The following is a 23,412-nucleotide window of genomic DNA, read 5'->3' on the forward strand; positions in this document are numbered from 1 at the left end:
CATCTATCCATCCATCCATCCATCCATCCATCCATCCATCCATCCATCCATCCATCCATCCATCATCCATCCATCCATCCATCCATCCATCCATCCATCCATCATCCATCCATCCATCATCCATCCATCATCCACAGAAAGAGTAAAATTAAACTGTAAGATGCAAAAATACAATGTACTTGACACACTTAACAGATTAGCAGTTTGAAACAGAAAAGAGATGTAAAAGGAAAAAATATATTTAAAGTACAGTGGTGGATGAAGAAATGAAGAAGATAGATCAGGCGCTCTCAGCCTGGCAAACTGTGTGGTTTGATAAGGCTACACTACATGTTTGCCTGAAATAAATAATGTATTTTAAAGGTTTTAAGTTGTGATAAGGGCTGGGCAATGCTGCATATTTTGGTTTTTATCTGATTCGATGTTGGAGTGGTTGCAAAATCCCCCACCAGTTTAAAAACTCAGTGCTTTATAAATAAACATCATGTGATTTTAACTTAGCAGTGTGTGAAGGCACCCCAGATGTTGACTGAACTTCCACAAATCACACGTTTCAAACAGCATAAGAGCAAAATAAATCAGCCCAACCTTTTGGAAACAGAGTCATGGGGGGAACGGGGAATGTTTGTAGGCTTACCCAGAGTGGAGGCCCCGCGGTGGAAGTTTCCGGTGACTCTGCTGCAGCTGCTGCCGTCTCCTTGACAAACGCCACATTTATCCAAGGTGTTGGAGGAGAATAGTACCCCGTCACATCCGATTGGCTGGGGGGCAAACACAGGTGAAAGTGAACACAGAAGTAGTCATTTCATGTCACGATGAAGCACTTTGGAAAATAATGTGACTTTTCTGACACTAGAAAATGTCAGAAAAAGGTGCCGATGCAGCGACTGCCTGGTGAGGCGCTCGCTTGTCCTCCAGGCCAGCTGTCCTGCAGGTTTTTGATGTTTCCTGAATCAGATTAATGGGAAGAACTTGACATCAAGCTGTTGAGGAGAGACATTTAATTTGAATCAGGTGTGTTGGAGCAGGTAAACATGTAGGCCTGCAGGACTGTGGCCCTCCAGGACCCTCCTGTTGAGCTGGGTCCCCTGGCCATGCACTTTAAGTCTACAGCTGTAAATCTTGGGTTTAGACTTTGGACTGACACATTAACACCACAGTAAGTCGAGTTTTCATAATTTAAGGAAAAAAGCAAAGTTTGACGACCACGTGTCAAACTCAAGGCCCGTTGCTTTTACAGTAGGCCTGCAGGATGAGAGCTGGACTACCAACATACTGATCATGCAGCAACATACTTAAAAATTCTGGCTTGCACTGGGATTTGTAGAGTTGTCCATCGTCACGGCAACCAAGGCCTGAAGGTGTGCTGATGTGTCTGTTGCTTCATGTAGTAACCTAAAGGGAAATTTAAGCTATACCTGAAAATGGTAAAACAAAAGGTGAACTCTGAAAACGGAGTTTGAAGACAGGTAACGTGAAAGGTAGACCCGTTCGTCTTGTGTGGAGCTGATGTTAAAGAACAAAACACAAGGACAGGTAGCTGGATCTGGACATGCAGCAGAAACTAAGGAGTTCAGTATCATCGCAGACTGAGTTCATGAAAGTGAAACCACTAAGTGATGCAGCTGCTGAGCTGGCTAAATCCTTCCAGCTTTTTACAGAGGAAGAGCTTGTGAAAGGATGCATGGCTAAAGTCGAGTGTCCAGACAAGAGGAGAGCATTTTTAAACATCACGCCGAGCAGAAACATGGTTGCAACCAACCTGCAACAGCAGCTGACGGAAAGGGAAAAGATTTCCTTGTGAATTCCCTGGAAGTGGGTGAAAGCAGCAACATATCAGATACTTCCCAGCTGTCAGTCTTTCTCCGTGGAGTAAACTCTGAGGAACTTCTGGGAATTAAGCCAACACGTGGCACAAGCACAGGAGAATACCCACCGGAGCAGGGGTGTTCAACCTGCGGCTCTGGAGCTGTAACTGGACCTTCCACACTGGCTCTTAATTAATGTCTAAAATGCTAAAGAACCAACTGAATGTTTTCAAATCTGGATATAACAACAAATGCAGGTTTTTAGCATGTTTTCAGTTTTTCCATGGAATAATTGCACTGAATTTCCACAACATAATGACACTAAAAGTACCAGGAATCATTTTTATCTGTTTTTCTTGTCAGGTTGGAAACTTTGGACTTTTTTCCACATAATTTTCCACAAACATTTACATCCCACAGAAGAAAGTCTGTCCAGTGCAAAAGTTTTGTTTTTCTTTATTTTAAAACCTAAAACCTGAAATAAAAATGTGTCCTAGAGTAGATATTTATCAAAAATGATAAGTTGTCTTTTTTCTGCGTCTCTAAACGGGTCTTATTTAGCTGGCGGAGGAAAATGGCTCTTTGGCTTGGAAAGGCTGACTCTTCTCTTACTGTGTTTTAAGGAGCACTGCGATGCAGAGATCTTCCCCTGTTTCTGATGTAAATGTTGCTCATGGGTCAGTTCAGATCTGTTCATGATTTTAAATCTCTGATCTTACGAGTGAAGTGATGTGTGTGGGATGCTGGATATGAAATCAAGGCCTTTCAGTCACACTGAGATGCTTCTGCAGCAGCACTGGAAGCCGATGCCGGACTCACCTCACATTTACCGTCCACGCAGACCCCGCGGTAGCTGCTGTATTTGCAGGACGTCCCGTCTCGTGCCGCCACCATGAGCTGCCTCTGGCCGTCGGTCGTGGTGCAGTGAAGGTCGCAGGGGTTGCTGGAGATATGAATATAATCATCTGAAGACAAGATGGAAGATCTCTGTTATCGTCTTATAGCTGCCTTTTCTGCTTTAAACTCACTCAGAAAGAGAGATGCTGATGAGGAAGCAGCTGTCAGGGGATTTTACTGGAATTATTACCAGGATAAAGAGGTTTCCACTGGTAGTTCTTCCCACTGTAGATCTGGGAGTTGAAGGACCAGCACTGCTCTTCCCTGAAGCTCCTCCCAGTGGCAGGACAGTCCTGTTTCCCACAGACAGAGCAGACCTGCTTTTACGCTTTATTATAGAACTCATTATAAGGTTTTGGTCCTGAGCTCTCAGGGACCGCTGCTTTTAACGGCGAAGCGAAATAACGTGAGGAGGTGTGAGCTGGATGTCTGCGACTCACTTTAGTGTTGCAGAGACGATATTTCTTGGCAGTTCCTGTGCAGGTCATGTTGTCCTTTCCAGCAGCAACTTTTTTCCTTTAATCAGAAAACAAACATTTGGAGAAATAAAAACAGATTGAAACCAAATGTCTGACTGAAATCACTGAGATGATGATGATGATGATGATGATGATAGATAAACGGATTATTAAAAGTAAGTCATTTAAATTCTGTGTGACTATTTGAAATAAATAATAATTAATTTACTGCTTTATGTATTTTGTTATTTTCTCTCCGGAGATCCTGTAAATCTGCAGGTGTGTTCAAGTTAAAAAGGCATGAACGTACACCTGGAGAGGTTTTTAACACTCTTTTATATCACTAAACATCAATCAGGACAGTTTCTTTATTTTATTTGTGTAGGAAATCCTGTGCAGTGCATTCGATGTGTGTGAGACCACTGTGGGAGTCTGAACGTCGCAGTCAGAGAAACCAGGTTTGCACATCCTGACGTCTTCCTGACACACTTCATCTACACAACACACGCTTATGAAACACACACACAGATAACATCTCACACAATTTACAGTTTCCATTTAGAGATAAAGTGTTTTTCATTTCATTACTGATGGCGTCATGATGATGTCACGACTAATTAATTTTGATTGGCCTGACTAGTCGACTTCAAAAATCACCTGAAATACCCATCTCTAATTTTATACAAAGACTAGGATCGACCCACCGACTGACCCACCGACCCACCGACCGACCTTTGTTTGAGGCAGTGTCTCTCCTGCGACATCACTCCCCCTCCGCAGGTCCGAGTGCAGGCGGTCCATTTGGCCCACTCGCCCCACCAGTATGTGGTCACCTCTAGCTCCTCCTCCAGACTGTTGGAGGCCACGCCCTCCTCCTGGACGTAGAAACACACATACAAACTGTCACAGTGTGTTAACATTCTGCATCCGTTGGATTTCCATGCTGCATATTTTAGTTTTTTTTTTTTAGTTTTTTTCTGGTCCATAGTGAGTTTTTCTTTCCATGTTCTGCTCGTTTTCGGGTTGGACTTGGACTTGTGTCCTTGTTCAGTTTTCCTTCCTGTCCACGAGTTCACTGATTACCTGCCTTGTTTCGGTTGTTAGTTCTCTCAGTTATTATTCCATCCTGTTTGAATTATCAAATTTCAATCAATACACACTGATAATGATAATAAGAAAGATAATCATATTATGGTCTTTTGGGAAGAAGCTACTCATGTTTTAAGTTTAATTAGAAACATTTCAGCTCAAACACTGAATCGAATCTGATATTTATGATTTTATTTCACATCTGTGAAATTAGTAATCAGACTAAAAACACAGTAAAACACAGAATAAAGTCCTCAGAAATTAACACTATGCGTTAGCATGCTGCAATATTGCAGTAACCAGTAGGGGGCAGTGTAGAGACCAGTTCGACCAGATGTTTGGAGTCTGTACTGACCCTCTGTGATGCTGCTGACATGGTTTTTTTCTGCCCAGTCACTGACTTCTTCTTTCATCTGTTTATTGTTTTGTTTCCAGCCGACAAACTCAGCATCTCTATCTGGTCTGAGTTCTCTGATTCCCCCTAGTGGAATCCTCTGGTTTGAAAAATTACACTTCAGGTCAATTAAAAAAGACGTTTGTCCCTGAGGAGCCGTTTCTGGCCCATGTTTCACAGTATGTGGAAGTAAAAACAAAAAACTAGAAACAGGTCAGAAAACAGGTGAGATGTAAATCAAATTTAAGGGAGTAATGAAGTAGTAGCCCACACTGCTACTGCACACTGTTTTATCACGAGTTTAGTTTTGGATAGATGGATATTTGTTTTCCTCACAATTTAGGGAGCCATTGTAAGATCTGACCAAAGACAACAGATTACAAAGCAGTTCTTTAGCTTAATCTGGCATATTTATAAAAGTGCCATCTATCCATCCATTTCTTCCACTTATCTGGGGTCGGGTTGCGGGGGCAGCTGCCTAATGAGTGAAGCCCAGACTTCCCTCTCCCAGGCCACATTTGCTGGCTCGTCTGGGGGGGGATCCCGAGGCGTTCCCAAGCCAGGTGAGAGATGTAGTCCGTCCAGCGTGTCCTGGGTCTTCCCCGGGGCCTCTTTCCGGTGGGACGTGCCCGGAACACCTCACCAGGGAGGCGTCCAGGAGGCATCCAAACCAGATGCCCGACCACCTCATCTGGCTCCTCTCGATGTGGAGGAGCAGCGACTCTACTCTGAGCCCCTCCTGGATCACCGAGCTTCTCATCCTATCTCTAAGGGAGAGCCCGGCCACCCTGCGGAGAAAACTCATTTCAGCCGCTTGTATTCGCAATCTCGTTCTTTCGGTCACTTCCCACAGCTCGTGGCCATAGGTGAGGGTAGGAACGTAGATTGAGGAGGTCTTTGAAGTATTTCTCCAACCGACCCAAAACGTCCCGAGTCGAGCAGACCAGCAGCCCCCCATCCCCACTGTACACAGTGTTGACAGAGCACTGCTTCCCCCTCCTGATCCGCCAGACGGTGGACCAGAATCTCTTCGAAGCTGTCTAAAAGTCATTCTCCATGGCCTCTCCAAACTCCTCATGCACGGGTTTTTGCCTCAGCCCCTGAGTCACTGCCAATACCCATTAGCTGCCTCTGGAGTCCCACAGGCCAAAAAGGCCTGATAGGACTCTTTTTTTCAGCGTGACGGCATCCCTCACTGCTGGTGTCGACCAACGAGTTTGGGAATTTCCGCTGTGACAGGCACCGACAATCTTACGGCCACAGCTCCAGGTGGCCACTCGGACTCAGATCCTCCTCCAGGTCTCGCTGTCATTGCCCACGTGGCCACTGAAGTCCCCCAGCAGAACGAGGGAGATATGTAAGCTATGTCAGAAGATCAGCTTCATCAATGAAAATATGACCTTGTTCCACTGAAAAGGTTATTTTCGTCCTCTGTCCACACATTTGTTAAACATGCATCTATTCATGTGATAGAATTTAAGGTTTAGTATAACTAAACACTTTAATTTATTTTCATTCACAAGTCTTTCATTCTCATTTCTAACCTACAAAGACTTAAATGAAACTTTGAACTGGTTCAGCGTGAACCAGCACAATGCTGCTCTTATTCATCTCACAGTTCCAGTTTTAATTAGGAAGCTTTTATTGATCTGACCAGTCACAGAGCGCCACGTGACTGGTCAGGGATTGGAGAAATCTGATTGGTTCCTGTGTAGTTGTATAAAATGTGGGACAATATTTTTGTACTTGTAGATTTTATTTGTTACACTTACAAAACTGGAGATAAAAGGTAGAAAAGTTCTGTTAATCTCAGCCTTACAGGAGTCCATGAAGTACTCACATGGCTTGGATCTGTATGTTAACACACAGCAATAATTCTATTAATTTACTTTTTAAACACAATTTCTCCTTTTTCCTGAAAGCACATTACAGGTTAAAGTGATTCTGGCTGGTGGACGAACACACCAGCATCTTTGCCTTTCATCTGGGACTGTTGTTAAAATATTTATTTTGAATGAATTATGACTAATATTGATGATAATAGATTTATTTTCTGTTTTCTCAGTTCAGAGAGATTTTATACAGCAGATGATTAACACCAACAAAGGGGACAATAGAGAAATTCCAGCTTTAACAGCTGGTGGTGTTCAGGAAGCGAGTTGTGTGGAAACAGCTGCAGGATGAATGTTGGATGGTCAGAGGCGCGCACGTCACAACACCAGCGTCACGGCATTTTGTGTTACAGCATTTCTTACATTCCTGATGTGGATTAACAGCATTAACTCAGGCCGATGGCTGTAGCCCTTCATTCAGACAGATTCATCAGACTGAAAGCTGGAATGTGTTCTGAGCTGCTTGTAAAGGTGTGAAGCTGAGCAGTGAGAGGCCGAGAGACCATATCAGAGAAAGGAAGAAAGAGAAAGAGAGAGAGAGAGAGAGTAAGAGAGAGATGACTTTAAACCACAGATTGCTGTGGTTATCTATAACTGGGGATTAATTGGATTAATCACAGGATAGGCGCGGTTTTAACACCTAGCTGGCGGTGGCGCCGATTGGTCACAATCAGACGTCCCAAAGATGCATCAACTTCGTCTTGACGGTGGGCATGCAGCCATTTTTAAAATAGTATGAGTTATAACTTTGTTGTTTATGTGTTAATGTGTTTAAAATTAATGATTAATTCCAGATTTTCATCTGTTTGCATCAGCATATTAACTTAAAAGGTGTCGGTATAAATGATACCAGCCTTTCATGTACTTGGTATCGGATCGATACCAAATTTTGCAGTATCACACATCCCTACTGATCAGCGTCTTGGTATGAGCATTAGTGATGTGAAGTTCGGCTCTTTTGACTCGGCTACTTTAAAAGAGTCGACTCTTCTTTTAGATTCACTCAGAGCTTCTATTTTAATCTACTTTAGCAGCTATGAGTGTTTGTTTGCTGGCAAACAGTTTTTATTATTTTTTTGTCATAAGAGTAGCAATAGTAGGTAGTAGGTATGGTGTCCATCAAAATAACCTTCTAAAGACTTGTCTCTCAGACAGGAATCGGTTCTTCTCGTTCACTGGAAAGAACCGGCTCTTAGAACCAGCTCGTCCATGAATGAAATATCACTACTGAGTAGCAAAAGGAAAAAACTGGGAGCCAGATCTTCTGTTCAATTAGCATGTAGCTGCCTGGTCTTATTTTACTGCTTCTTCCCATTCTAACACTGCAGATGGACCCTGGCAGGGTCAACCTCACATGAACAGCACTTTCATCAGATCACATGACTGACCTGTGATTGGAAGAAACATGTAGTTTCTTTGTTTGTGTAAAAAGGCCCAAAGGAGGTGAAGTTTCTGTACCTGCAGCCCCCTGGTGGACAGGTTTCCCACAGACACCGCCAGGGTCAGGAAACCCAGCAGAACCACACCCGTCTCCCCACACTGCCATGACCACACCCTCATCCTGATCCAAGAGAACGAGAGAGAAAGATTCAGTTAATCTGCAGCACAAACCTGCTTCCTGTCCAGTAGATCCAGAAAATCATCACCAGCAAAATGCTGCAGACAGGTTCAGCTTTTTCGATGAAGGCAGCGAGTGATGAGCCTTTAACAGGAAGGGGCATGAAGGGAAACATCCTGACCACTAATGACTTCTTGTGGCCAGACGCTGGAGTGAGCTGTGGATGAAAACATATTGCAGAGACGTGTGGGTATGTTTTTTTTTCCCCACTCTAATTTGAGGCCTCTCAGCTTCCAAACCCACAGAAGGGTCTAAAGCTGGATTTTTTCACACCATGAGAGCACATTTGTGGTTGTAAGATTTCCTCTCTTGCTCTGCAGTGAAATCCCTCCTCCGGCTGCATCGGTGCTCGTTCAGAGGGATACCTGCCGAGCTGATGCCGACTTTATCCCTGCAGAGAGAGGAGGCTGTAGCACAGCAAATCACATCAGGCTTGTTCCAACATTCCCAAAACCTGCTCATTTAATAAAGTCACAGACATAATGTCACATGATTTCTGTGATAAAAGTCTGTTTTTTGTATGTAGAAGATGTTCTGGATGACAGCAGCCACTGAACTCTGCTCTGAATGTAACACAACACACTGTCGGGTTTCCAAGTACATCAGCAAAGCTCAGGAAAGACAGCTGCAGGCCGTGCAGCAGGATGCAGGTATTCCACCGCGCTGGCAGGCTGCAGCTGGAAGGTGGACGGTGACACAGACAGGCTGCTGAGAGGCCACAGGTGTGGGAGACGGGGTAGTTGGACAGCAGAGGGGCCCGTGTAATAAGTCAAACAAGCTCCAATGTGCTGGAAGGATGAAGGTAAGTTTCCTTGGACTTTACACAGGGAGGCCTTTGTATGGCTGCTCAGACTATAAGGAAATGTAGATGTCTGAATGTAAAGGCACAGACACAGGAAAAGGAGGGTCCCTGCAGGAGTTTAGTGAGTCAGTGAAAGCTCTGATTTATTAAAGCAACGGCAGTTTTAGATGCTCCATCATCACAACCAACCAATCAATAATACAGTATCTGACAGGAGGAAACTCAGTGTTCACATTATAATTGTTGTTACCATCATATCTGGTCACAGAACATTAATAATAATAATAATAATACATTTTATTTGTGGTGCTCAAGGTCCCCTTACAAGATAAAACACAAGCATAACAATAAATCAGTAAATACACTCATAAATAAAAGGATGCATAAAACAATAATAAAGAGCGGTGTGAGATATTACAGGGAGTATGACGGTTTAAAGTTTGGAACAGCTGTACTGAATCAAGGTTACGGAGGTCTGGGGGAGATAACAAGGTGGGCGGGGGGACGGTGAGGTGGATGGAGGATCTGAGGGAACAGACTGGTATGGAGACATGGAGGAGGTCAGAAAGGTGGGGAGGAGTGAGGTGATGGATGGCTGTGTAGGTGAACAGCAGGACTTGCGGTAGGTGACGGGGAGCCAGCGGAGCTGCTGCAGGACAGGGGTGATGTGACGGGTGGACGCGGTTCTTGTGATGACCCGGGCTGCTGCATTCTGAACCAGTTGAAGTATTTCTGCATCCTATTTGCCAATATGGAATTTAAAGTCATTCCCCAGCAGGCTGATTGGCCTATAGGCACCACAGTCCAGCAGCTCCTTCCCTTCCTTGTGGATTACTGCTATTATGGCTTCTGAGCAGCTTTTTGGTGGGTCATTTTCCTGTAAGGCCTAACTGAAGACCTGACAACGTTTTGGACAAGCTCCTCCATAAAGGTTTTATAGAACTGGCTCGGTAGGCCATCTGTGCCAGAGGACTTGCTGTTTTTCAGTGTTTTGATTACATCTCGTATCTCACTTTCTCTAATTGGTGCTATAATTCATCTGCTTCTGACTCAGAGTTTTGCTAAATTAGGGTCCTTAAACAGAGCTTCCAGTTTCTTTTGTGTATCACAAAGCTTTTTATCCAAAATTCAAAATGCTTCAGCTACTTCTTCTGGGTGTGAGACCTCGTCAACGATGTTGGATGTTTTATTTTAGGAACCATACGGTTTGACTGTTCTTTTCTCAACTGAAATTTCATTTTCAAATTCAGTGTTTAAAATATCAGCCTCCAAAAAGGTGCAGACAGGTTTATAAACAGGAGGGGATGGGAAGAAGCTGTCGTTTGGCCTGCAGCCCCCCTGGTGGACAGGTTTCCTTTATTAACCATCTCTGCATCAACCGGAACAAAGATGTCCAGAACAAAAACTGATGCAATGTTGTTAAAACCCGATCTAATAGAATCAGTTTAATTCATAAAATGAGCTGCAAACATTTAACATCTGTTAAACATCTGTTAACACCCGCGTCTTTAAAAGGGTTAAATGACTTTATTAAGGGTCTTTGGATCCTTGTGGTTTTCTGTAATAATCTTGGTCTTGCTTGACTTATTGCTGTATGGTATATAGTTAAATGATTAATTTGGTCTTTCTCCACCTTCTTTCTGCTCTTCTGCGGCTTCTTTTTCATTTTTCCGAGGTGGGCTTTGTTTTTGTTAATATGTTTAATCCTGAGAGGAGCTGCAGAGTCCAGGGTGGACCTGAGTTTACTGGTAAAATCATCAACAATTAAATCACAAGAAGCAGGTGAGATGTGAGGCGAACTGTTCTGTAAAATGGTAGGACTCGATTAAAACGAGTGTAAGGAGGAGGAGAACGTTTCCCGCTCTGAGCGACACTCCGGCGGAGGCGTCCTATGACTGCAGGTGTGTCTTTCTGGATAGGGGAGGGTCCTGCAGCAGCACCTGTTCCTCACTGAAAAGAGTAAACTTGCTTCCAAGTTGCTTGAGTTGTCGCTGGTCGATTTTTAGTCTGAAAACTCGTTAAAAGCTGTTACAGACTTTGACGCTACATTTAGAAGCCGTTTAATCGGTGTATCAGGAATTCAAGCGCTGACAAATGTTCCACATTGAATTCACATTGCAATTAATTTGTTAAATTTTTTAACGAGTTCTTTTTTTGTAATTAATTAATCAGAATTAACACGTTAAAGCCCCACTCCTAGACATTATGGTATTATTGTTAAGGTGTCCACATTCCCCTGATGCCAGTGATTAAGGTTGATATTTATTCTATAGAAGCAAAAGGTCCACATATCACATAAAAGTCCATCAGAAAGTCTGGATCAGCCTCATTGGGATGAACTGCAGACGTTAAACACATCTACAGTTGCCTGCTAAATGTTGCTTTGGCTAAATGTCCGATCATTATTGTGTATTTATTTCCAAACAACTGAGAAACGAGGAGAAAAACCTGCTCTGATATGAAGCTTAATACCTGCATGGGTTCACAGCACAGCTGCCTTACAGCAACCATGTGGATGTGTTGCTACCTCACAATATACAACCAACTCTAAATGGATTATTAATATAATTTTAATTATTCTGGATTTTCTAAATGTTGATCAGAAAACACTGCAGACCTGAATGATTCCTGACGACTCATATGCACTTTCAGCAAAGAGCTCCTTGTACATCCTGCACCCTCAGATCCAGTTAGGCAGCCTTGTTAAAATAAGCAAAGAGCTCGCCTCGCCCGTATGAAGTCTGGCTTTCTCTGGCACTAAATATTGGTGACAGGTGTCTTAAAGCAGGCGCAGCAGCACCTGGACTTGATTATCCAACCAGACACAGCTGGAGACCAGCCAGCTGCCAAACACACACACATTCACAGAGGAGAAGGACACTCTGTCAGACACCGCCACGCATGAGGATAGACTCAGCCAATGGCGTGACTCCACACACACACACAATGGTGCACGCTCATACTGTTCACTTACAGTCATGCAAAAGCCCTCAAATAAACACACACACATTTGTATGACTTCAAGCAGAACCACTGCCCTCACGTGCGCCTCGACCTGGAAGGGTCATTTATCTACGTCAGTTTGGTCATAACAATAAAAAATAAAACGCATTCAGGGCATATCCATCCAAAATAACCATCCATCTGAGTAAAATCATTAAAAAGCTGTTTATTTCAACTGATTTATTCATTCTTGGTACTTGATAGTTGTTTTGTTGTCTTTCTGTCAGAACTTGGACCACAGAACTAAAACTCTCCTTATGGAAGTCTTGAGATCTATCTAAAAACGGAGCTGCAGAAGTTTCTGGTTCTGACGCAGTCAGTCTGAACTGAACTGGAAAACTGGGCGGGAATCTCTTATCCTAGTTAAACAAGGAGCATTTGGCTGCCAGGCCAGAGTCCAGTTGGTAGTGATGAGTGGTTCATCTCAGCTGCCAACCCAGGAACCTGAACTGAGGTCCTCCAGACCCGAACCCACTATGGATCTACTAAAACAAAGATGACATGCAGAGTTCCTCAAGGCTCCATGTTGGGCCTTCTATTGCTCAGTAGAGCTGCAGCTAATAACTATTCTGATGGTCGATTAGTCACCGACTATTAGAACGACTAGTCCACCAATCGGATGTTGTATCTCATGATTATTAAATGGATTTTATTTCACTTCCAGCTTTGAAATCTTGCATGAGGTTGTTAAATAAGTCCAACATTCCTCCTCTTTAAATGTTCAAGCGTTGCAGACGTACTTTGTGTTACACAAGGTCCGCTTTACAAACCTCACATGTATTTAATTTATTTTATAAGTTTAACTTGAAGTTATTTCAGACTTTTGACATCTTCTGCCGCCGTTTGTTCCCTGGCCATATTCTTCCCCTGGCGGACTTTATTGTGCATGTGTTTTTTTATTGTTTTTTTTTTGCCGACTAGTCGAGTTCCTCAAGGCTCCATGTTGGGCCTTCTGTTTTTCAGGATCTGCACCAACTCAGATCAACAAAATGAATATCTGATCATAATTTTGCTGGTGAAACAACTTTTAGAAGCAGACCTGATTTTCTCAGATTAGAAACAAACTCTGAAGTAAACCAGATGCTGAAAACCCTGAAAGGACAAAGTTCCAGTCTGGTTTTTAATCAGGTTGCAGTATCCAAACATCTCTTCTTAAGGCTCATTTATGCTCACGTTATGTACATAAATATGTACATCCATTTTAAACGTCACTGTGTTTATACTTCCACACATCCCTGATGTTAGCATGTTAGCTTATTTGTTAGCCTACACATCCACTAGAGGGCAGTGCAGGGTTCAGAGTTCATGTCCAAGTTCTGGCATCAGTTTCAGACAATAACAAACAAGATGACAATGGAAGAGCTCATGTTGATGCTCATTCTCAGAAAGAGACATAAAAAGAGGCAGCGTCATGAACGGAGGAGGTCTGAGAGGACATTAATTACGTTGTGGCTCCGGGTTGGACATCAGCTATACAGCCCAACAATGCCGAGTGGTTTCTGGTGGTAGCTGCCTGGTTTCTGTAATCTAGACTTGACCAGTTAACCAGGTTTAAATCACACCTGACTAAGACGAGGTTTTCTATTCCTATTCTATTCCTATTCTATTCTATTCATTTAAGGAATTTTTGTAGCGCTCCTCTCACTGCTTTTCAATCTGTGTATGTTCTCTGGGATGTATTTTCAGGAATTTTAATATTCCCTTCTGTTGTTCAGCAGATGACATCCAGATCTACTTCCCTATGCAGTAAAAATCCACTGAAACTGTCTAAGTAATCCTAAAACCCGAAAATTGAAAATAAGCGTGAATCACTTTTTTAGAGCAGCGAGGTCATCCAGCCAGTTTCTCTCAGATGTTCCAGACAAAGAACTCAGAGGCGTTTTTGTGGTTTTTCCATGTAGAAATCACAGATAAAGCTTCACCTCTTCATCTTCACTGTTCTAGCTGCATAATTAGTTTTTTTCTTGGTTTTTATAAAGGTAAATAATGTGTGTGGTTTCATACAACACTCGCGGTTTGCGAGTAGGTTACACTGGGATCCTACATGCATGGTTGTGGACACACTTTTGAACCAGTGTGACATTTTGTGCCTTCAAAAACATGGATGGCCAAAAAGACCTTGACAAGTTAACTTCCATGGGGCTGGAGATTCCACCACCGATCTCAGTACTAGACTGGTTGGTGGTAGGATAGCTGGTGGTGTAGCCATTATATGGAGCATCAGATATGACCCACTGGTGAAGGTGGTGCGTCTGAATGTTGATTGGGCCATAGGGCGAGACTTTAATTATAATGAGAAAAAATGTACTATTTTGAATGTATATACACCTTGTGAATGTTACGAGCATAGAGGACAACAGCTCATCTTGTGTGTACGTCATGGATGATTTTAATGCAGACGTGTCTGATTGTAACTCCTTATTTGCAAAACATCTGCAGCAGTTTTGCATTGATTCTAAATTATCTGTATCAAGTAAATCTCTCTAGCCTGATACAAGTTTCACCTCTGTCATGACACACTGGAAAATGTGGAGATGTTCTAGTCCTGCCACCTCTGATCACATACCTTTTGCTGCACTGTTCAATGCTGAAAATGTCCCCCTGGTGGCCAGTAACAGTATTGCTGCATCCAGAAGAAAATGAGACTGGTCAGAACTGAGTAAAAAGTATTTGGAGGGATACTCACTGATGACGGTCTGTTAAAAATACTGAATCGCGTAAAGAGGCCCTAATGTGCGCAGATATTAACTGCAATGAAGTGCATGACGCTGACCAACTATGTGCTACGTATGATGTTATTGTGAAATGTCTTCATGCTGCCATCGAGCCTTTTCATAAAAGTAGTTGTAAGGTACCGAACATCAGACCTGGGTGGACTGATGTGGTGGCTGAGCATCATGCTGCTAGAGAGGCTTTTAGATTACGGCCAGGTTCATCCTTTGCTCGCTGCAGACGGTGGGGGCAGCAGGGGTTCATGATGCTAGTAAAGCTTTGGATGCTAACAAAGCCTGTGGTGTGGACCGCATCGCTGCAGGACATTTAAAACGTGCCGGCCAGACGCTCATTTTCACAGGGTTTCTGGTTCATGGTGTTCGGCCTCAGCCATCATGGCTGTAATGTTGTTCCTGTGCTGAAGCATGAGGCTGGTAGACTCAATGGTTTAGACAATTATCAACATGTTGCATTAGCCAGTATCTTGTCTAAAGTCCTGGAAAGAATACTTTTGTCAAAACTAGAAAAGTATATTCTCACCACTGACAATCCGTTTGGTTTTAAAAGAAAAACAGTACTGACCTGCGTATTTACGCTCTTAAAGAGATTGTACTTAACTGTACAAAGCCATAATTCATCAGTATTTCTTTACTTTATTGTTGCATCTACGGTATTTGACAGAATCAATCATGAAAAATTATTTGTAAAATTACTAGATAGAGGTGTTCCTACATTTTTGGTGAGCGTTTTATCCTTTTGGTTATGCCCATCACACATTCCAGGTCAGTGTTGTTTCTTCTCCATTTCATCTTAGTAACGGAGTACGTCAAGAAGGAATTTTATCCCTATTTTATTTATATGGATGACCCATCTCATCCGTTAAATAAGGCAAACACTGGATGTCTTGTGGAGAACGCTGCTGTCAGTCTCCTCCTGCATGCCGACGACCTGATCCTGCTCCACGTGGTGCTGGTTTACAGCAAACGTTGAAGGTGTGTTCTCAGTACGCCGTAGATTATATATAGAATATAATGCTAAGGAAAGCCAAATAATGATGCTAGAAGCGCTAATGATAGGAATTCAGCCTTTCCTGTGTTTTCCTGTCTAACGGTCCTCTGACTGTCTGTAAGGAAATTTAGGCCACGTCATATCTGATGACTGGAGGGACAACAAAGACGTCCATCGACAACGCTGTAAAATTTATGCTCAAGTGAACACGCTGATAAGGGAATTCTCTATGTGCTCTGATTCTGTGAAGTGCTCTCTGTTCAGAACCTGTCACACCGTTTTAAACTGGTCAGCTGTGGTCAAACTACAGGAAAAAAAGTCCGAGAGGCTCGAGGTCGCCTGTAATGATGCCATGAGGTTGCTGCTTGGTGTACCTAGGTGGCGCAATGCCAGTCACTTGTTTGTGGCCACAAGGGTGCCAACTGCCGTCTTGAGGCAGCTCATGTTTAGTTTTATGTGTTGACTGGATAAGTCAGAAAAGCGTATCATAGCAGCCCTGGCTAGCCCTCTGAAACTCTGCTGTCCATTCACTTCTACACTGAGACAGCACTGGGTTCACAGCCTGATGTGTTTTAATGTGCACTAATCATGTTTGGTTTCCTCTTTTCTTATTATTTCATCCTGTATGTGTGTTTTAAGGACCTGTGTCTGCAAATAAGTTTATTATTATTTATATTTTATTACTTTTATTACCTTAGCTGTAAATTTCTATTAAATATCAAGCACTTTGGTTACCTTAAGTTGTTTTTAAATGTGCTGTAAATAAACTTGATGTCAACCTTGGACTCCCTTTCCTTCCAGAACCTTTTTAATCCTGGTGTGATAGGTGGAAGCAGGAGGTGGAAACCTTCCTCAGAGGTTTTCTCCATATCGACATGACAGCATCACACAGTTGCTGCAGGTTTGTCGGCTGCATCCATGATGAGAATCTCCCGTTCCACCACATCCCAAAGCTGCTCTACTGGACTGAGATCTGGTGGCTGTGGAGGCCGTTGGAGTCCAGTGAACTCATCGTCATGTTCTAGAAAGCAGGTGGAGATGATCTGAGCTTTGTGACATGGTGCATTATCCTGCTGGAAGTAGCATCAGAAGATGCTCCACTGTGGTCATAAAGGGATGGACATGGTCAGCAACAATACTCAGGTAGGCTGTGCTGGTTAAACCAGGCCACGTTGGTACTAAGGGGTCCAAAGTGGACCAAGAAAATCTCCCCCCCACCATCACACCAGTAGCAGCCTGTAGCGTTGATCCAAGGCAGGATGGATCCATGTTTTCATGATGTTTCCAGCAGATTCTGAGCCGAGCATCTGAATGTGGAGCTGAAATGGAGACTCATCAGACCAGCAACGTTTCTCCATCTTCTATTGTCCAGTGTTGGTGAGTGTGTGTGAATTGTAGCCTCAGTTTCCTGTTCTTAGCTGGCAGGAGGCACCCGGTGTGTCTTCTGCTGCATCCTGGTCCAGACAACTGCTGCTCTGGATGTTTTCTCTTCTTCAGACCATCTCTGGAAACCCTGGAGATGGTTGTGGGTGGAAATCCCAGTAAATACTCAGACCAGCAACCATGCCACGTTCAAGGTCTCTTAAATCCTCTTTCTTCCTCATCCTGATGCTCAAGTTGAACTTTAGCAAGTCATCTTCACCACGTCTACATGCTGCTGTGTGATTGGCTGGTTGGATGTTTGCGTTAACAGGAAGTAGGTGGACCTGGTAAAGTGGACAGTGAGTCTTTACACATAAACACACAGGTTTTTCTAGATTTACAGTCTGTTTCTCAGTTTGCCTTCTGAAACATTTGTCATTTTTATATAAATACAGAAAAGTTTTGCTCAGACATGTTAGAGAAGCTAATCAAGAAACACCGAAACAACTTTCAGTCTCAAAATCCCTGCAGGAGTCTGTCTCCCCAGTCCAAACAGGGTCTTCCTCTTTCCTCTGCTGTTATTTCCCAGCAGCCAGGCAAGGCAGGCGAAGAGGACGAAAGTAAACACCATCTCCCCCTCCCTCGGCCCTGTGCCGTCCCCACCCCGATGGACCCCTGGGGCCCCTCGCCTCTCCACCTTGTTTTTGTAGTGCTGGCAGCCTGAGCAGACAGACAGCAGCAGTTCGTCCTCTTAGAGGAACGTTCGGACCGATACCTCAGACCAGCGCTGAACATTCTGATTTAATACTGGACCTGATCCAGATGCTGTGGACACCTGCAATATCAATAACAAATGTTTGAAATGAGGGTTTTACACAGAGTAGAAAGTGCTGACTTATCAGGCTGACCGGCTGCTGGTAGCGGTTCCTCCCCCTGGTTTATATTCTGACCGGTGGGCTAGGTGCCCCTTTTGTAGCTCACCAGTGGCCTGTAACACGTTAAAATGCTGGGTGACCATTTTGAGTTGATCTCCACCAAAAAAGGGTAACAAGAGAGAATAGAGAATAAACACAGATGTGAATGGAGACAAGAACTCCCTAACAGTTTTATAAAGCCGCTAGATATCAGTGTGTACCAGACTCGACGCAGTTTGACGAGGACTGGCTCATTTCTGTGCAGACATATTTAGACGAAGCATGAGGCAACATTAAATACGCACATGGATGAAGCTTTTTCTCCCACCTCTGCTTCATTAGCTGCACGTTACAACATTTTTTCTGAGCGCTTGCGGATGTGTAGCCAAACCTAGCAAACGAAGCAGTAGCGTTGGACGCCATGAGGCCAGCAAAAGGAACAAAGAATAAAACACCACCACCATGCTTGTTTCATAAACTGACATCAGATCTTGAAGGTGAACACTGAACTCTGCCCTCTAGTGGACGTATTACTGAACAACCACGCAGAAGCAAAGCATGCATGGCGAGCATGTGTTTACCCATCTATGGACATGAAGGGAGCGTAAACGAACCAACAGGGTTTGAGTTTGTTTTACATAGAGGAGTAAGTTCTTCTTCATTTTGGAGGTTATGGTTCTTTCTAAAGAAAAGTGAGTTTCAAGGTTGCTAATTAACATATTATAAATACATCCATCAGTTTTAGCAACTGGGGGGACGCAGGTCTTTCTAAATATTTGACAGGCAAAATCAAACTGAAGGAAGATGAACCAACTCTGGTCCACCAGCAATCTCCTCCATCAGCTGAAGCATGCTGCGCACCAAACTGGATTTACATACCGAGCTCGTCTCCAGGCTCGTCTCCAGGCTCGTCTCCAGGCTCGTCTCCAGGCTCGTCTCCAGGCTCGTCTCCAGGCTTGTGCAGGAGACAAGAAAGGAAAAAAGAAAACAAAAGGACCAGATAAAGTAATGTCAACCTTATATTCTCATGAGATCAAAGACAAAACAAACCTCCAGCTCATCAGGGACTGAAGCATCTGTGGATTGACCTCCCACCCTGATTCACACACTGCTGCCATGGAAGGTGCTGGACATCCCGAGTCTTTTTCTCAGGTATGAAACATGCTGGAACCACAGAACATGGAGTTTCACCTCCAGAATGCATCACCTGCACAACCTGACAGATGTTTTCTACATGAGAGAAAGCTTCGAACCGAACATGAGCGTGGAGCGTCAGCAGGTCACATGACCAATACATGCTTCAGATTTCTTAACATGGAAACAACTCTGTGACACATCAGTGATCACACGACCCCCAGTGTGTCACTGTCTGTCTTCCAAAGCCTCAAAGCCCACAGTGGTCAGACTCGGAGGAGAAGGCTGTGGTTGTGGGTGTCTGCTTCTCAGAAGGCAGATTCAGTCACTGCTTTTTGCTTTATGAGCCAAACTGCTGGTGGTTGGAGGGATTCAAGGCTCTCCTTGGCCCCCTGCACAGGACTGAAGTCCAAATACAGCAGATAAGAGGGAAGGAGGAAAGAAGGAAAAAGACTCTGAGAAACCAAAGGGAGGTCAGCAGAGTTTAGCCGCCCCCCCGGGGGGCAAACAGAGGCTCACACTTGAACTATGACCTATTTATTGACTCACCCTTCAGAGCTGGATTCCCAGGAACACCACCCGGCATTTCCAGAATGTCTGAATCAAAAACATTTCAAAGGAGGAAAAATAGTTCCCCAGTATCTCATTCTGTGCAGGTAAATGTGACACAAAAACCCTCCATTTAAAATGAACATGTTGTTGATGAGTTACACAAGATTTCCTGCTGTTTTCCTCATATCATCATCCATTAAAACCAGAATACGCAGCTTTTTTCAGAGAAAACCACAACAGATAAATTCATGTTAACTGAACATTAGGTCATAAAAGGTTTCTGATAGAGATGGATGATGAAATAATCCCTTTACTGGAAAGACTGACTGGAGTCTTTAGTAAAAGATAAACCCGGTCAGTAATCAGCCATTTAACATTTTACCCCTGTGCTCTTTGGGGGGCCCCAGAAGGGGAACCACTGATATAAACAATGATTTCTGACATTAAAAAAAAACTAGTTGAATCAGCAATGCAGAAGATTTGGGCATTTTATTTAGTTTGTGTGACTTTTCCAGTTTAGTTTATTATCAGGAACAACTGACTGGTTTCTAAGCAGCTGATTGTATTTACTCAGATGAAAAGCTGGAGCATAAAAAGTAAAGAAAACCTTCCTTTTAAGAGTTAAGGTGTTGCATGGAGCAGCGAGCCTCAGTCAGTAAAGTCGTCTCTAAGCAACAGGAGCCCAATCAGATGTGAGCTGTCTACGCTGTTAGGTTGACGTGTGGGAATAGAAGCCGACAGAGAAGATGTGTGGAGGTTTTATTCCTGCAAACTTTCTGCAGCTGAACACAGTTTGACAGGTAGGACTAGTATGAATGTAAGCCTCTACGTCACCACACACACATGCATGTACACACACACATATCTCCCAACAGCTGACAAGTTTCCAGACAGACTCGGGCCTCTCCAGGAACACACATGACCGCACGCCTGCACAAAAACACACACTCCTCTGAGGTAGAGTCAGCATTATTTTGTGAATTTGTTTTGGTCTGGTGCAAAACACTAGTCTCATTGGCTCTAGTGTAGCCCATAAACACACACACACAGCAGAAGCAAACCGCAACAGCAACGACACACACACACACACACACACACCAGAACATGAACACACTGGATCAGGAAGTACACAAATCCCAGCAGAACACACGGTGAGGAGGTTATAAATATTTACACACTCACCTCGCCTGCAGCAGTCCAAGGGCGTCTTGGTCTGTGTGGAGGATGCCACTCAGTGTGTGTGTGTGTGTGCGTGTGTGTGGGTGTGTGTGTGTGTGTGTGTTGTGTGTGTGCAGGGTGTGGATGTATGTTAGCTAGCTAGCGACGGCTGTAATGTGTTGTGTTGTGTGGGTGAGAGCTGCTGTCGCTGTGGAGTGAAGAGGGAGAGACAGAGAGAGGGAGGAAGAAAGTGAAGAAGGGAGGGAGGTAAGGTGTGCTCGCCCTGCATCCCTCTTCCTCCTCCTCCTCCTCTCCAGCCAGCAGGAGCAGCAGAGGGAGAAGGTGGGAGGATCAGAGGAGTTAGAAATAAGTTAGAAAGGAGTGACCAGCTCTGGGTTTGTTGGCATCTCAGGTTGGCTGTTGTTGGGATGAAGAGTAGACGGGAAGCAGAAGGAAACTCCCTTTTTCCCACACTACCCTCCTCCCCTGGGTCCTCTGCTGCCATGCTGGACGGAAATGTCAGGGATTGGTTTCTTTTGAAAGCTGATAATTCTGCCAAATTAAATATTGTGGTCTTTTTATAAAAAAAAACCAAAAACAAATAACAGTCATATACAGTCCTGTGAGTACACGCCATAGAAATCCTGAATTTTTCAACATATTTGATCTGAGACACAAAAGAAGTGGAATCCTTGTTCAGCTCTGATGTTTCATGTACATAAGAAGAGAACCAAACACCATCTGGTCCTTCTCTTTCACTACAGCCTCAGACGAACAAAAGACCAGCTCAGTGAGAAAACCTGCTTCCATCCTTTCTGTTTCCACAGATCAGCACCCGGATCCAGCTTAACTCAATGCCAAGGAGGAAAGACATCAGCAAGGATCAGAGAAGCAGTTTGGGAAGGTCATCAGGTCATTTTCAAAATATCTGGAGTCCATCACTCGTCAGAGAGAAAACATTTAAAACAGTTGTTTATTTTCCAGGACTGGGTGTCCCAGCAGGTTCAGCCCAAGAAAAAACCCAGATCTCCACCTCAGACTCTCCAGGTCTCAGTCAGCAGGTAAAGTCTAAAAGTTCAGGACAGTCCAGTTAGAATCAGACTGAACCAGTACGGCTTGTTGGGAAGGTTGCAGGAGATAAAAGAACATGGCAGCACGGCTTAGGCTGGCAAAGCTGCATCTGAACAAGCCGAAGACGTCCCAGAGGACTGAGGGGTTGGAAAGGACCCAAATGCAGAACAAAGACAGAGGAGCTGAAGCCCAGTGGTGTCTAAGCTTTAATGAGGAAATACCAGAAACTATAGATACAGGAACGAAACAGGGAGTAACATGAGTAATGACCCAACAAGAGGCAACTGAAAACCAAGAGTCTGAAACATGTGATTCTAACAACAAAATGAGCAGCAGGCGAGGCAGTCAGCAGAAGAAACCAGGCCAGATAACCAGGAAGCAGGAAGTGGACAGAACACAAGGGAAAAACTTCAAAATAAAACAAAACAAAACTCAGACCAACAAAACCCCAAACCAGAACCCACAGATCGTGACACCAGACTTCTGGAACAAGGTCCTCTGGACAGACCTGACCAAAGTGGACAGGTTTGGTCCTTAAACGCCTCATAGCAGCTGTCAGCACGGTGGTGGAGGTATGATGGTCTGGACACCTGCAGTCATTGCTGAACCATAAACTCCTCTAGATACCAAAGTCTTCTAGAGTCAGATGTGAGCCAATCTGTCCAACAGCTGAAGCTGGAACTGTCTCATGCAGCAGGACCAAGATCCCAAACACAGCAGAAGGTCTACACCAGAACCAGGTGTGGAGCAGGTCCTCATCCTGACTGCAGGAACCAGACAGGCTGGAGGGGGAGGTGGTCTCGGTGTGGACCAGTCAGAGTCCAGACCTCATCCTGACTGCAGGAACCAGACAGGCTGGAGGGGGAGGTGGTCTCGGTCGTACCAAAATCAGGAAATAATGTCTTGTAGTTTTAAGGGTTAATGATCTGATTGTCCATCAAGTTTGGACTTCATGTTCTCTGAACTGTTCCTTTAACCTATTAGGACTGAACCGGAGAGGAGACAACGGAGGACCACCATGTCTGCCCACCATGATGTCCATCTCAGTCCCTCCTGTTGTAATGATTTCTGCTCCTCTCAGATGTTTTTCTCCATCACCTTCTGCTGTTATTTCTCCCCCCTCCTCCTCTCCTGCATGTTCCTTGCTCTTTTATTCACCTTTGTTTCTACAGCTGTCTCTTCACAGTGTTGAACTTTTTCTCTGTTATTGTCTCATCTCATCTCTCTTTAAAACTCATCTGTGTCACTGAGCTTCACCACCTTCATGTAAAACCTGCACATTTATAACCATAAGCTCACTCGGCCTCCCACAGAAGTTTGGATGCTGAGTAAAACTGAAAAAAGCAGAATCTCATAAGGTCACATTTTATTCCCAGTAGAAGATCAGCAACATGTCAGAGTAAACAGAGACGTTTCACCATGTGACGAAAATACGAGCTGATAGTGAATCTGATGCAGCAACATGTCTGGAAAAAGTAGTTCCAGGGTGGTGTTCAGCATGGTGGAAAAAGTAGTTCCAGGGTGATGTTCAGCATGGTGT

The 23,412-nt window shown here is 44.0% G+C and overlaps 1 protein-coding gene across 2 annotated transcripts in view; it reads right to left on the reverse strand.

The window, feature by feature from the left end:
* Window positions 1-21,008, reverse strand: part of adamtsl2 (ADAMTS-like 2) — a 43,054-nt gene extending 22,046 nt beyond the window's left edge. The window contains exons 1-8 of one of the 2 annotated variants that reach the window (XM_042000570.1): window positions 20,826-21,008; window positions 18,837-18,900; window positions 7,997-8,099; window positions 3,896-4,038; window positions 3,146-3,221; window positions 2,896-2,998; window positions 2,628-2,773; window positions 638-761 (exon numbers count right to left, since the gene is read on the reverse strand). In XM_042000570.1, coding sequence (XP_041856504.1) covers window positions 638-761; window positions 2,628-2,773; window positions 2,896-2,998; window positions 3,146-3,221; window positions 3,896-4,038; window positions 7,997-8,098 — 694 coding nt within the window. In that variant the 5' untranslated portion in view covers window position 8,099; window positions 18,837-18,900; window positions 20,826-21,008. Of the gene's footprint in view, window positions 1-637; window positions 762-2,627; window positions 2,774-2,895; window positions 2,999-3,145; window positions 3,222-3,895; window positions 4,039-7,996; window positions 8,100-18,836; window positions 18,913-20,825 lie in introns of both variants that reach the window. The other variant, XM_042000569.1, reaches the window with a different exon arrangement.
* Window positions 21,009-23,412: the final 2,404 nt, after the last annotated feature.

The sequence above is a fragment of the Melanotaenia boesemani genome, chromosome 11 (genome assembly GCF_017639745.1).
Source record: "Melanotaenia boesemani isolate fMelBoe1 chromosome 11, fMelBoe1.pri, whole genome shotgun sequence".
Taxonomy (NCBI): Eukaryota; Metazoa; Chordata; class Actinopteri; order Atheriniformes; family Melanotaeniidae; genus Melanotaenia; species Melanotaenia boesemani.